A 15,531-nucleotide genomic window follows, 5' to 3' on the forward strand; every position below is an offset into this window, starting at 1 on the left:
ACAGTAATCAAGACAATTTGGTACTGGTACAAGAACAGACCCACAGACCAATGGAACAGACTAGAGAGCCCCGATATAAACCGAAGCATATATGGTCAATTAATATATGACAAAGGAGCCATGGACATACAATGGGGAAATGGCAGCCCCTTCTACAGCTGGTGTTGGCAAAACTGGACAGCTACATGCAAGAGAATGAAACTGGATTATTGTTTAACCCCATACACAAAAGTAAACTCAAAATGGATCAAAGACCTGAATGTAAGTCATGAAACCATAAAACTCTTAGAAGACAATATCGGCAAACATCTCCTGAATATAAGCATGAGCAACTTCTTCCTGAATGCATCTCCTTGAGCAAGGGAAACAAAAGCAAAAATGAATTCATGGGACCACATCAAACTAAAAAGTTTCTGTGTGGCAAAGGACACCATCAACAGAACAAAAAGGCATCCTACAGTATGGGAGAATATATTTGTAAATGACATTTCCGACAAGGGGTTAACATCCAAAATATATAAAGAACTCACACGCCTCAACACCAGAAAGCAAATAATCCAATTAAGAAATGGCAGAGATAGTTTTGAAATTCATCCATGTTATCGCCCGTATCAGTGGTTCATTCCACTGATATATACAGTCTATCTTCAAGTGACACACATTTCATGTATAATATGTGAACCTGACAGCAGTGTACTTCAATTTTCCCTTCCTAATACAGGTTACTTATACATATATGTCAACTCCACATGACATTGAAATTCATATTGTATCTGATAAACAGTTATATGTTTTTAGAGAAATTTAAATAAAAAGAAAGTATTTTATAAAAAAAGAAACACGAAATGGCAGAGGATATGAAGAGACAGTTCTCCAAAGAAGAAATTCAGATGGCCAACAGACACATGAAAAGGTGCTCCACATCACTAATCAGCAGAGAAATGCAAATTAAAACCACAATGAGGTATCACGTCACACCAGTAAAGATGGCTAGCATTGAAAAGACTAAGAACAACAAATGCTGGTGAGGATGCGGAGAAAGGGGAACCCTCCTACACTGCTGGCAGGAAAATATAAGCTAGTTCAACCATTGTGGAAAGCAATATGGAGGTTCCTCAAAAAACTCAAAATAGAAATACCATTTGACCCGGGAATTCCACTCCTAAGAATTTACCCAAAGAATACCACTTCTCAGATTCAAAAAGACATGCACCCCTATGTTTATCGCAGCACTTTTTACAATAGCCAAGGTATGGAATCAACCTAAGTGTCCATCAGTAGATGAATGGATAAAGAAGAAGTGGTACATATACAGAATGGAATACTATTCAGCCATAAGAAAGAAACAAATCCTACTATTTGCAACATGGATGGAGCCAGAGGACATTATGCTCAGTGAAATAAGCCAGGCAGAGAAAGACAAATGCAAAATGATTTCCCTTATTTGTGGAGTATAACAATGAAGCAAAACTGAAGGAACAAAATAGCAGCAGACTCAGAGACTCCAAGAATAAACTAGTGGTTACCAAAGGGGAGGGGTTTGGGAGGGTGGGTGGGGAGGGAGGGAGAAGGGAATTGAGGGGTATTATGTTTAGTACACACGTTGTGGGGGATCACGGGGAGCACAGTGTAGCACAGAGTAGGCACATAGTGGATCTGTGGCATTTTGCTGCCCTGATGGACAGTGACTGCTTTGGGGTATGGATGAGGACTTAATAGTAAATATAGTAACCACATTGTTTTTTCATGTGAAACCTTCATAAGAGTGTATATCAATCATACCTTAATAAAAATTTTAAAAATAAGAAGAAGAAAAAAAGCAATGGAGGGACTAGCAGTTACCAAAGGGGAGGGGTGGGGAGAGAGGGAGAAAGGGATTTAGGGGTATTATGATTAGTGCACATGGTGTGGGGGGATCATGGGGAAGACAGTGTAACTCAGAGAAGACAAGTAGTGACTCTGTGGCATCTTACTACACTGATGGACAGTGACTGCAAATGGAGTATGTGTTTTCTCGATAATATGGGTGAATGTAGTAACCACATTGTTTTTTCATGTGAAACCTTCATAAGAGTGTATATCAATAATACTTTAATAAAAAAAATTGTATTTAAAAAAAAAAAGATGGTGCAGACCTTCCCCCATCCTGCTCCTCTGTGGTAGACACCCTGGGCCCAGGAGATGAAAGGTAGGCAGGTACAGGTATAGTTGGGGTATGTGGCCTGTACAAGGCCCTGTCAGATAGTGGTGGTCTGTGAGTATTTCAAGCTGTTAAATGTTCTTCAGAGCATTCTACCCTTGGAAAAAGACAACATATTGGTGAATATACTCAAGGGGATGAGTGTTGGTAGTGCCCAGAATCCCACTTCTGTAGTGACTCTGCTTTAACATCCATTATAAGGAAGTTTGTCATTTTTCCTTCTTTAAGTTACTGTCTGGATATTGCCAAGTGTGTGAGGTGGAGGTTAGGTTTTGAGCATGACAGGCAATGGGGACTTCACAGGTGTGCACAGTTGAACGTTGCCTGGCCAATGTTGCTAAATCATAGTGCAGGTTAGCTGGAAAGGTGGAGGACACACAAGTGCACTGGTCAGCAAGGGCCTCAGACTGCAAGGTGCCTTCTCTCGATTGTTCTCTCAGCAGTGGTTCCTTTACCATCAGACTCTTACTCTCCCCATAACTTTCAGATTCGCAACTTTGGTTGTTTCCCAAAACTTCTTAATGTACCTGCTATGTGAAATGCAGGTGGATGGCATCATATTCTTAGCTAGCCACTTTCAGCATTAGATCCATTATAAAGGGAGCAGGAAGATACAGACCCTAGCAGACCCTAGTCTCTTCATTGTCTGTTAAGAGTGATGCAGCGCTGGAAAGACCAGGGAAGCCTGGTCTGCCTAGCTCTAGGCAGAGTTGATTATTGATTATTTTTAAGTATTCTGTATTGATAGAAAGTGAGTTTCAAAGCTTTGTTGTTTCAGAGGTGTGGCCCTCTGCCAGATAAAAGCTTTTAAAGTCCAATTCCGATCTGCCCTCAGGGGTTGAGTGGTTCACAGTTAAAGAGTGAGCTACGAAGAAAAGGCCAGTTTGGGTGAGAACGCTTTGCAGTGTGTCTTTTGCCTCTGTTACTAGCCTGGTATTCTCCTACTTCCTTCCTCGGGTCCTCCACCTCAGGCCGACTGTGTCTAGAATAAGCTCTTTACATTCTTGTTTCTGTCTGGTATCTCTGATTGGAAGACTTTTTTCCATCTTCTCTTGGAAAATTTCAGAATGCATCTCACATGTTGCATGTTCAGGTGGAAATTGCCTATTCACTTCCCCCTTCTCTGCTGGGCGGTTTGAGTCAAACACGGTTTGTTTTCTTCAGATAAATCATAACAGTGTGGGGCTTCTGTTTCTTTATGGCACTTAATACACCCCCTTTTGTTACTTGTGTGTTTGTCTTTATTAGCCTTGTAGATTAAATTCCTTTGCAGTGAGCCTGGTGCCTTGTAACAACAGCTGTTGCATAAACATTTGTTTCCTGAACTGAACTGAGAAAGTCTCATGGTGTATTTCCCTAATTTCTCATGTAGATATCTTTTTATTCTCTCCCTTTTTAAATTAGGAATCCTGTCCTTGTTTATCATTGCCTGCCTTACCTTCTCATGCTGTCTTCCAACTTTTTAAAATCCAGGTATAATAGACATATACTAGTTTCAGTTGTACAACATAATGATTGGATATTCGTATATATTGCAACAAAAAAAGTCTAATATCTGTCATCATACATAATTATTCTTGTGATGAAAACTTTTAAGATCTGCTCTTAGCAACTTTGAAATATACAATACAGTATTATTAACTGGAGCCACCATGCTGTACATTTCATCCCCATGAGTCATTTATTTTATAATTGGAAGTTTGTGCCTTTTGTTCCTTTCACCCATTTTGCCCACTCCTGTCCCCTACCTCTGGCAACCACCAATGTCTTCTCTGTATCTATGAGCTTTTTTAGATTCCATATATAAGAGAGATCACACAGAATTTGTCTTTTTCCTTCTAACTTATTTCTCTTAGCATAATGCCCTCAAGGTCCATTATTGTTGCAAATAGCTAAATTTCCTTCTTTTTTATGGCCGACTAATATTCCTCTCTCTTGTGTGAATCGACTATATATGCATGGGTTTATTTCTGGACACTGTTCTATTCTGTTGATCTGTGTGTCTGTTACTATACTTCTGTCACATTGTTTTGATTACTATGGCTTTGTCATATTTAGTTTGCGATCTGGAAGCATGTACCTTTAGCTTTGTTCTTCTTTGTCAAGATTGCTTTGAATATTTGGGGTCTTGTGGTTGCATAAAAATTTTAGGATTGTCGTGTTTCTGTGAAAAATCCTCATTTTGATAGGGATTACATTGAGTTTGTAGATTGCTTTAGGTAGTATGGACATTTTAACAGTATTGATTATTTCAATCCATGAATCCATGTGCACAGAATATCTTTCTATTTGTGTCTTCTTCAGGCTCGTTCATTAATGTCTTATAGCTTTCAGCATGTAGTTTCTTGCACTAACTTGGTTAAATTTATCCTAGGTATTTTTTTCTATTTGATTGTAAATAGGATTTTTGCAATTTCTCTTTCTACTAGTTTGTTATTAATGTATAGAAGTACAACAGCTTTTTGTATATTGATTTTGTATCCTGCAACTTTACTGAATTCATTTATTCTAACAGTTTTTTGGTCAAGTCTTCTTGGGTTTTCTATATGTAATGCATGTCATCTGCAAATAGTGACAGTTTTATTTCTTCACTTCTAATTTGAATGCCTTTTATTTATTTTTCTTGCCTAACTACTCTGGCTAGGACTTCTAATACCATGTTGAATAAAAGTGGGGAGAGTGGGCATCCTCATCTTGTTCCTGATCTTAGAGGAAAAACTTTTAGCTTTTCACTGTTGGCTATGATGTTAGCTATAGACAGAACTTTTACAGCCTATATCACCATAGTACTTTCTATTCTCCAGTTTCTCAAAAACTTTTTTTTTTCCTGGAAACCATCTCTGTCATGTAAAAACCTTTCCTTTCCATTGGGTCAGTTTGACCTTTGTGTGTAGTATGGAATTTACGCAGATATTTCTTTTGTCAGTGTAAGCATTGGCATGTCTGAAACTTACATTTGTACATCTGCAAAGTCACATATTTGGTGAGTAGTAGAAAGCAGGGTATGGTATAAATCACAAAATATACAGTATAATAGGATATTTTATTTTGGGCACAAGAATAGATTTCTTTAACATCCCACAGCTTGAAGGCAGTATTCTAGAACAAAATGCAGAATATTTTTTTTTTTTTGTAAAATCAGTTGATATTCATTGAGGAAATCTAGAAAATACAGAAATCTAAAAAGGAAAAAATCATTCGTAACTCCATAAAAATCACCATTAATGTTTTGGCATATTTTCTTAATGGTATTCTGAGTGAAGATAATTTTTATGTTTTCTTTTTTACCTTTAATGATTTAGCAAAATTATTTCCCTATGTTATGATAAATGTTTTAAATATTTTCAATTAACTCTTAATATCTAACTTACGGATAATTTGCTGAACCACTCTCATATATATGCATTTAGGTTGTATATATGCATTTAGATTGTTTCCACTTTTTGATTATTATCAAGAGTGATCTCATCTTTTGCATACCCCCTTGTATGTGTATTTCTGATACATTTGTTAGAAAAGGGTCTTAGAAGTAGAATCCTTTGGGAAAGAGATAGGAATAAATTTAAATCTCTTGATACTTATCACCAAGCTGCTTTCCCCAAAGGATTATAACCCACTTACCTTTAATGATGTGAGGCATACTTTCTGGTCATCCACTTATTTGTACTTTTGCCCCTAAGGGAAGTTTGAGAGACTTAGTTGGAGTCTGTGTGTAGCTCATAGTGGGTCTCTGTCCTCCTGCCTGATCGCTGCTGGTGGACAGGTCTCCTGCCTCATTAGAATCATCTTTGCTCTTCCTTGCTTCCAGATCCCTGCCTTGATTGATCGGATGCTTGTGTCATCCAACACGAAGACTGGGGCTGCAGGAGCTGAGGCCTTGTCTCTCCTGCTGAAGAGGCCCTGGGACCCTGCTGTGGGGGTGCTTTCTCATAACAAACCAGTAAGTCAGACAGCTCAGGACTTAAATATGACCCAGGAAGTTTTTAGAATCCAGTCTTAGAACATTGGCAAGAGGATAATAAATGGCTTGTTTAACTTTTTTTATTAATAATTGGTTGTATATAGTGCTTATCATAGGTTCATAAGCAAATCCGCATTGGTTGGGATGAGAAGGTACTGGGATACTTGGGATTTTGTGGAGGAACACCTTTCACTCCTTCATTTTCTGGTGGGGTTCTTTCAGAGCAAACTCCCTGGCTCTCCTCTTATTCTCATTGCCTCCTCCGGGCCCTCCAGCTCTGCGTTCCCCACCTCACGCCGCCACCGCTTCTGGCAATCCCAGCTCTCCTGCTTAGGCAAGGTATGTGTGGGCAAGGACACTCTCTCCTGGGTGGGAATATGGTTTTGGAGTGCTGAACAGACAGTTTAGGTGGGGGTCAAAATAGACGAACTGAAATGTAGAGATTTTGCCAACTGTCTTTTTGTTTAGAACTCAAATGGTACTTATCCACAGTTGAAGGGATTTAAAGTTGATGAAGCAGAATTGAGAGAAGATTTGAAACTTAACCTCTGCTGGTATGACTGCCAACTTTCTTTCTTTAGGTTATCCCTGTAGCCACCCATCTGCTGAACAATGGTAGTGGGGTGGGAGTTCTGCAGTGCCTGGAGCATATGATTGGGGCGGTGAGAAGCAAAGTGCTCGAGGTGAGAGTGTTCCTATTTCTGTTCACGGTAGTACACTCAGCATTTTGGGCGTGTTCTGCACCCATCTGTGGCCTCCTGTTTTACTCTTCTTTCTCTTCCCACCAAGATTCACAGCCATTTTCCCCACAAACCCATTATCTTGATTGGCTGGAATACAGGAGCTTTGGTGGCCTGTCATGTGAGTAATTCCTATCTTACTTAGAGGTTGGGACAGAATACTGCTCCTGATCCCACTACTAATGTGGCTGCAAGCTGCTGCTGAGTCCGTTTTCATGTTCTGGGCACTGTGCTAGATGCTTGACTTATGTAGTTATGTTTTAAATTGTAGAAGACGAAATTTACTTTTTAACTTTATTGTGGAAAATTTTAAGCAGAAACTTAAAGGGAGACTAGCTAGATGAGCATAATAAAACCGTTGGGGCCCTGCATCCAGCTTTACCAGTGATCAGCTCATGGGCAAGCTTTGGTCATCTTGCCCCTGCAACTTTCTCTTCTTCACTTATTTTGAAGAAAATCCCAAATACCATACCATTTCATTTACATATGTTTCAGCATGCATCTCTAAAAAAAATTACTTTTGCCCAAACATAAGCACTATTCTCCTACCTAAAAAACAAAACAAAACAATTCTAGCAAGCAAAAATTTTAATAGCTCTGAAATTTGATGTGTGATCATGTCTGGGTCCTTTCTAAGGAAGTTTTTCTTTATTATTTTACATACTTTTGTATGGATATTAGTTTGCAGACATGTTCCTGAGCTGTCCGAAGCCCTAGTTCTCAAGTGGATCACGTAAACGAAGTCTGTGCTGCTTCATGTGGTCCAGTCAAGCATGATATCTAGGGCCACACGAGGAAGAAGGCTCTGCTCCACACTCCCCGGCCCCAGGATGGCAGCACTCAGTCAGCCACAGCTCTAAGAAATTTGGGGTGTTTGGGACCTAGCCGTTAAATTCAAAAGGCAGAGATTTTCTTTCCTTAAGGGAGAAGAGCAGCATTTGTGTTCTGATTGCATTTGTTATTAGGGGAGGGAAACATGAGCAGGAGGACTCTAGTCTCGGGAGTTGACAGGAGAGAGGTATTAACCTCCCGCCCTGTGGTTCAACCTCTGCTGGGGTCCTCTCAGCACCCTGGTTCTCTAGGTGGTGGCTGCTGATGAGCAGCACATTTTATGTTCTTTGCTCTTACTGCTGCCACTATGGCTGGTCCATCTGGGGGTTAGAACAGGGAAGTGATGGGGCTAGTGGGTAGGTCTGGACCACCTCTGGATTCTGGGTAGGCTGTAGCTCCAGTGAAGTCAGCTGACCTCGAGACAAACCGTTGCATCATCTCCAGGTGTCGGTGATGGAGTATGTCACTGCAGTGGTCTGCCTTGGGTTTCCTCTGCTTACCATGGATGGCCCCAGAGGGGTAAGCATGGGGTGTGGCTCCCTGCTGGGTGGTCAGCAGGTCAGAGGGAGGGAGTGATGCCTCACTCAGGATGCTGCTCAGTGACCACAGTTCCCAGCTGACTCTGCTGAGCAACTTTGCCTGGTCAGTGCTCAGGGAGTGTTAGCTGGCTGATTATGAAACTAACCTCTCTCTTAGGATGTGGATGACCCCCTCTTGGATATGAAGACTCCAGTCCTCTTTGTCATTGGACAGAATTCTCTTCAGTGTCACCCCGAAGCCATGGAGGACTTTCGGGAGAAGATTCGGGCTGAGAACAGCTTGGTGGTGGTTGGGGGAGCTGATGATAATCTCAGGTGGGCAGGTTTCCCCAGAGCTGTGAGAGAGCCATGTGGCAGTGTTGGAGACACGCCTGTAAGGTGGCAATAGAACTGTAGATGATCTGGTTCAGTGAAAATGGGGCATTAAAAAACGTTTCTTTTTAACTAATTCAGATTTATTAAGTTGCAAAAATAATACTAAAAATTCCTGTGTAACCAACCAAAGTATAATTACCAATATCAGGAAACTAACATTGATAGGATTCTGTTCTCTAATCTGCACATGCCAGTTTGTCAGTTATCTCACCAATGTCCTTTTCCTGGTCCAGGATCCTACATTGCTAGTGGCTGCTGTGTCTCCTCAGTCTCTCTTAGTTTGATATTGTACCTCAGTCTCTCTTAGTTTGATACATGTACTTTCATGACCTTGACACTTTGAAGACTTCTGGCCAATTATTTTGTTGACTGTCAACTTAGGTTTTTCTATTTTTATTTTATTTATTTATTTATTTATTTTTATTTTTTATTTTGGTACCATTAATGTACAATTACATGAGAAACATTATGTTTACTAGACTCCCCCATCACCAAGTCTCCCCAGCATACCCCATTATAGTCACTGTCCATCAGTGCAGCAAGATGCCATAGAATCACTACTTGTCTTCTCTGTTGCACAGCCCTCCCCATGCCCCGCCCCCTACATTATGTCTGCTAGTAGTAATGCTCGCCCCCTTTTTTTTCCCCTTATCCCTCCCTTCCCACCCATCCTCCCCAGTCCCTTTCCATTTGGTAACTGTTAGTCCATTCTTGGGTTCTGTGAGTCTGCTGCTGTTTTGTTCCTTCAGTTTTTTCTTTGTTCTTATACTCCACAGATAAGTGAAATCATTTGATACTTGCCTTTCTGCCTGGCTTATTTCACTGAGTGTAATACCCTGTAGCTCCATCCATGTTGCAAATGGTAGGATTTGTTTTCTTCTTATGGCTGAATAATATTCCATAGTGTAGATGTACCACATCTTCTTTATCCACTCATCTACTGATGGACACTTAGGTTGCTTCCATTTCTTGGCTATTGTAATAGTGCTGTGATAAACATAGGGGTGCATCTGTCTTTTTCAAACTGGGCTGCTGCATTCTTAGTGTAAATTCCTAAGAGTGGACCTCTGGGTCAAATGGTATTTCTGTTTTGAGTTTTTTGAGGAATCTCCATACTGTTTTCCACAATAGTTGAACTAGTTTACATTCCCACCAGCAGTGTAAGAGGGTTCCCCTTTCTCCACATCCTTGCAACATTTGTTGTTGTTTGTCTTTTGGATATTGGCCATCCTAACTGGTGGGAGGTGATATCTCACTGTGGTTTTAATTTGCATTTCTCTGATGATTAGGGATGTGGAGCATCTTTTCATCTGTCTGTTGGCCATCTGAATTTCTTCTTTGGAGAGGTTCAGATCCTTTGCCCATTTTTTAATTGGATTAATTTGCTTTTTGTTTGTAGTTCTTTATATATTTTGGATGTCGAGCCTTTATCAGATCTGTCATTTATGAATATATTCTCCCCTACTATAGGATGCCTTTTTATTCTATTGGTGGTGTCCTTTGCTGTACAGAAGCTTTTCAGCTTGATATAGTCCCACTTGTTCATTTCAACTTAGGTTTTTGACATTTTTTTATGATTAGGTTGAGGATATGCATTTTTGGCGGGAATGCCACAGCGGTGAAATGCCCTCATGTGCATCTGCTCAGGGGGGCACATGATGTAGAAGTGTCTTATTACTGGTGATGTCAACTTTGATCATGTGGTTAAGGTGGCATCTGCCAGGTATCTCCACTGTAAAGTTACCTTTTTCCCCTTTATAATTAGTAGTCATCTTGTGGGTAGAAGATACTTTGAGATTCTAAGTACAGTCTTTGTCATCACCCTTTCACTGGACTGGCATTTCTTTATATTTTGTTCCTTCCTGGGGATGAATGAAAACATAGATTTCATTTATAATAAGCATACTTTTATAAATTTTGGAGTATAAACAGCCATAGTTTGGAAGGGGTTTTAGGAATGTACCTTTAGTCATTGAGACAGCCACTATTCCTTTACATGACTGGCTGCCTATAGGGCCTTCAGTGATGTTGTCATGAAATGTACTGAAAAATAGATCATGTCATTTTATTGGGCCTCCTTTTCTTTATATGTTCAGCCTTAGAGATTAGTTTCATTTGTGTACTTTAGAGAGCTTAAAGCAAGTACCTGCTCCCACGTATCCTGTCAGTTTCTTACCCAAAGATGTTGTGGAGAAGTCCTCTGGCCTTCATCATTTGACAGTTTCTTGTGGACCTAGAATCCTATCCTTCAGTGCCCAAGGGAATGTTTTATTGTAAATACATTGTCTTCCTTGGTAATTCCAGCATTTTTTTTGCAGGAGTATAGCTTGTATGTGTTCAGTCATTGTTGGGGCATAGGAGAGATGGGTGCACCCTTAGTAAGAGTTAGAGTGTGAGGCTGCTTATTAGACATATCTGTGTGTTGCCAGGAGCATTGGACTGAGAATTGGAAGACCTCAATTTATTCTTGGCCTCTTTGCTAAGAAGCCTGGGTAAATTGCTTAACTTCTAGGACTCACTGTCCTCATTGTAAAATGAAGGTGTTAAACAAGGTTAGAGGCTAAGAGTTAGTAAATTGGGGCCTCAGAATTTGGTGGCTCAGAATATTGTTCTCCATCCTGTCACCTGGTGTCCTGTTTCTCTCTCTGCCAAGACTCCAGTCACAAGCCTCACTAGTTTTCAGAGAGGGATTTTGAGGGTTTTAAGGCTAGCTTTCCAGGAGGGCAATACAGCCAGCTGTGGTCATTTGTTCTTACCCCTTTAGAACTAATCTGTGACCACTTTTATTCCCCTCCTACTAATTTTATTTCAACAACACCCAGTGATCTCAGGGCTTGGGTCTGTGTTGCAGTAGATGAGGTCATAATTAACAGTTGTGTAGTTTATCGGTGAAGCTGTAGCCGTGGGAATTCTGGATGTACAGTCCCAGCCACTTGTCATATGTTCTTTGCTTCTTTACACCTGTTATTTATGTAATCCCCCTGACTCCATGAGTAAGGTATTACGATTTCCCATTTTGCTGATGTGGAAAGTGAGTTTCAAGAGTTTGCCATACTTGCATGAGAGCTAATGTAGCCTTCCTTTCTGGGCCTAGAAAATAACCAACACAGAAGAAAAATCCCTTCCTATTTCCACATGGTGCCATGGAATCTTTAGAAAGTAAACATTTCTTCCTTTTTGTCTCTTAGAATAAGCAAAGCAAAGAAGAAAGCAGAGGGGTTGACTCAGAGCATGGTGGACAGATGTATTCAGGTACCCAGTGGCTTTATGTTCTTTCTCAGCCAGGCTTGCTTTTCTACCACCTTTTAGGTTTGGTCTTGTTGGCAGTGGCCTCTTTGACTCTGAAGGTTGAGGGGGTATCCACTGGGCCTCTGGTAGACCTAAATCATAAGCCAAGAGAAGGGAAAAGAAAAGGAGAAGACAGAAAAAAAACTTCAGGTGTGAGTGAAGCATCAGGGGAGAAAGGGCTTGTTGGAGGAGTGGTATAGCACAACCGCCCCAGAGTGCCCCCTCCCAGAGGCAGTGGGTGCAGACTCCTACTGGTCTTGGGCAGAGGCTGCGTTTGTGCCAGGCTGTGTGTGTGTGGTGGGGACTGGTATATCCAGTGTCAAGGCCAAGGGGAAGTGGTTTTACTTGGACTGTGGGGGAGGTTCCTGTTCTCCATTTGAGGACTCAGAGGCTTTGACCCCCCCCTTACACTAGGATGAAATTGTGGACTTTCTGACTGGGGTGCTCACTCGCACCGAGGGGCACATGGGCTCTGAACCTCGGGATCAGGATGCTGAGAAGAAAAAGAAGCCCCGGGATGCGGCCCGCAGAGACCTGGCCTTTGAGATTCCTGAGCGGGGCAGTCGACCAGCCTCACCAGCCGCCAAGCTGCCTGCCTCACCTTCAGGTTCAGAGGTAATGTAGGCAGGGAGGGAGCACTTAGCTGAGGGATCAGGGCTGCAGAGTTGGTTCCCTCACTTCTGGGATGCCTGTCCACCTTGCTGGTGCTGAGGGCCTGTGTGTTCCTACAAGGGAAGTTTCTGACCAGGCTTTTCAGGGGAACATGATTGACGGTCAGCTCTTGTCCTTCTCACCTACTCAGGATCTTTCCAGTGTGTCCAGCAGCCCTACCTCCAGTCCCAAGACCAAAGTAAGCACCGTGTCCTCTGCCCAGAAGGCCAGCCAGATGGGGAGCTCTCAGCTGATGAAGAGACATGTACAGCGGACAGAAGCTGTGCTGACCCACAAACAGGCCCAAGGTATAGGCACCCAGCCCACCGGCCTCTCAGGTCTGTCCGCTGCAGTTGATGTCACAGCTGTTGGGAAGTATTGGTCTCTGTAGCTTTTTCCAGGGCCATGTGAGAGGCACCCTTTCCCACATTTCTGTCCAGGCAAAATTAGCTTGAAATGAATGCCATGGGCTGTTTTTAAGGGCAGAACATCACAAAAGGTCTGCTTTAAAATTCCATTAATTGGAGCTTTGTCTTGGTATTCTAGGGAAGTTAGGCTTTATGAATGGACTACTTGCATATTGGCTTACATTTTTTTCTAACTCCTAACTGGGGAAGCTACGTCTTCTGTTCATCCCTGCCCAGCCACTCCTGTAGTCAAGGAGCATTCCAGGTCACGTGTCCAGGGTGATGGGCTTCACCCAGCACATCCCAGGGCAACTCTACTGGCATCATGCCCCTCCTTTGTTTTGCCCTTGAAGAGTTAAGATTCCCCACTGGGACTTTCAGTGGAGTTTATCACGGCCTCTGCAGGCAGGCTAGGAAATATTTGTATGATTGAAATGAGAGTGGAGAACAGTGAGTGCTACTTAAGAAGCTGTAGAAAAGGGAGAGATTGGTGCATTGGAAGAAGGAAACAGATGCTCTACCCCTGCCCGACTTGGATCCAGTTGGGTGGCCTTGAGGTCAGGCCTCTTGGGCACTGGTGTGTGATGATATGTCTAGGCACATGTATCCTCTGAGGTTCTCAGGTGCTTGGGAAGAGACAGCAGCCAGAGCTGGCTGTCAAGTAAATGTGGAGCTGACAGGAGGCTGAGAAGCTCGCTTCTCCTGGGTTTCTTGTGGTGGAGCCACAGGGTCAAGACTTAAAACCAGGACTCTTCTGAGGTCACTCTTAAGAGTGGGTGCTGACAAGGAAAACAAGTGTGAGTGGATCGCTGAAGGCAAAAAGAGCCCAGGCCCCTAGGGCCCACAGGGATGCTTCATGATCCGGATCTTCTAAAGTGGGTGCCAGAGCCAAGTTCCATGTGGGTGGTGTTCCCTTAGGCCTTTGATGAAGAGAGAGCCAGCAGTCTGCTGTGCTTTTGGAAGGGCTAATTAGTGGAGAATTTAAGTAGTTGGTGAGCTGGGTTTGAAATTGTACCCAGAGTATCCTGGGAAGAGCAGCAGCCACGGCTCCCTGGCCTCAGCAGAGCTTGCAGGCAATGGGAGGTGATGATAGCTCGCACTGCGCGCCCTGCCCTCCTCTTGGCATTGGCCTACTGTTGCTATGGAATCTTGGCACCAGCTGCCGGAGGCAGATACTTTTATTTTCAGTTTATAGATGATTCCATGGAGCTCCTATATGGCAGAATCAGGGTTCAGACTCATGCATTAATTCCAGAAAAGTCCCTGTTGACAATTTCCTAAAACATTTTCATTATCTTTTTCTTACTCCCTCTCTTTTTCTCCTTTATCTGGCTGGCTGTGATTCTGTAATTCTTTCTGATTCATTCCAGCACAGTTTGCTGCTTTTCTGAAACAAAATATGCTGGTGAGGAAAGCTCTTCCTCCTGGCACCTCCTCCTGTCTCTTTGGTGAGTATTGCTCTTCTCTCACCTTTCTGCCCTCTGCTCTCTGCTTCTCTCCCCTTCTCCCTCTTACTTCTTCCCCACTCCTGCCTCTCATTTGTCTGTTTGGTTTCCTCCTGTTCTTTTTTCCCTGCTTTTTTCTATCTTTGATTCTTACTTTTCTGACTCCATTTGCCTACTCCACAGTCTGGTTTTTCTTCATTCCTTCTGTTTGCCTCTCATGATGTTTTCCCCTTTTTGTCTCACTGCCCTTGCCTCCCCTGTGTGTGCCTGTGGCCAGTCACTTGTGAGCCTGAGTGTCCTTGTGTGTTCTTCTCCATGCCTCTGCTTTCCTGCTTCCGTCCTGGCCGCTGCAAGTACGCCAGCCACTTCTCAGCATAAAGCCTGTAGCTTTACCTCTTACTGTCCTTCATGTTCTGATTTTAATCAATGCCTTTAACCCCTAAGCAATCCTTCTGGCTGGTTATACCCTGGCTGTGGCCTGGAGTAGCTCACCGTGGCCCCCTCCTCCTGTGCTGCTGCTTCCTGCCCACCCCATCCTATTGTCTGTGCTGAGAAGAGGGCCTGGGGTGGACTTCTGGGTTTAAAAAGGAGGGGGGTCTATGAGGAATCCTGGAATAACATGAGTCCAGAAGTCTTGGCCACGTACAGGATGAGTCTGTCCGAGTTAGTAGAGGGGGCACCTGTGTGTGAACAGGTGGCCAAGGTCTCTGTACTAGCACAAATGGCTTAGGGACTAGGTTGTGATGTGGGCCACTGTCACCCTGTTACTTTTGGGCAGGAGCAATAACGTTGTCTTGATGAGATGCTCCCTTGCCTAGCAGCTACTCGAAGCCAGCCTTAAGTCCTGGTGGTAATCCTCACTGCCTCCATTTGTCAGGCAAACTCTGAGCCCTGGGCTCCGAGGGCAGGTGGGACTTGTGTAGAGAGGAATGTTGCTGTAGTACTGCTGTCCTGGTGTGTGATGTGGAGAGGGCTTGAAACAGGAAAACGGTCACACTCTGAATCCAGGTAGCACTGTTTAGATGCACTGTGGTGAGCCCTCTGGTTGGTTGGTTGGCCTTGGCTAGGCAGGGTCAGAGTGTCTTCTCCTTTCT

At 42.9% G+C, this 15,531-nt stretch overlaps 1 protein-coding gene across 10 annotated transcripts in view; it reads left to right on the top strand.

Annotated features, from left to right (window-relative positions):
* The window catches only part of KANSL3 (KAT8 regulatory NSL complex subunit 3), a 61,491-nt gene that overhangs the window by 19,197 nt on the left and 26,763 nt on the right, over window positions 1-15,531 (top strand). For 8 of the 10 annotated variants that reach the window (XM_073240302.1, XM_073240310.1, XM_017672910.3 and 5 more), the window contains 10 exons: window positions 6,009-6,140; window positions 6,384-6,500; window positions 6,743-6,844; window positions 6,951-7,022; window positions 8,177-8,251; window positions 8,429-8,586; window positions 11,835-11,898; window positions 12,349-12,549; window positions 12,737-12,893; window positions 14,363-14,440. In XM_073240302.1, coding sequence (XP_073096403.1) covers window positions 6,009-6,140; window positions 6,384-6,500; window positions 6,743-6,844; window positions 6,951-7,022; window positions 8,177-8,251; window positions 8,429-8,586; window positions 11,835-11,898; window positions 12,349-12,549; window positions 12,737-12,893; window positions 14,363-14,440 — 1,156 coding nt within the window. The remainder of the gene's footprint in view (window positions 1-6,008; window positions 6,141-6,383; window positions 6,501-6,742; window positions 6,845-6,950; window positions 7,023-8,176; window positions 8,252-8,428; window positions 8,587-11,834; window positions 11,899-12,348; window positions 12,550-12,736; window positions 12,894-14,362; window positions 14,441-15,531) is intronic. The other 2 variants (XM_073240314.1, XM_073240320.1) reach the window with 1 other exon arrangement.

The sequence above is a fragment of the Manis javanica genome, chromosome 1 (assembly GCF_040802235.1).
Source record: "Manis javanica isolate MJ-LG chromosome 1, MJ_LKY, whole genome shotgun sequence".
In the NCBI taxonomy this organism is placed as follows: domain Eukaryota; kingdom Metazoa; phylum Chordata; class Mammalia; order Pholidota; family Manidae; genus Manis; species Manis javanica.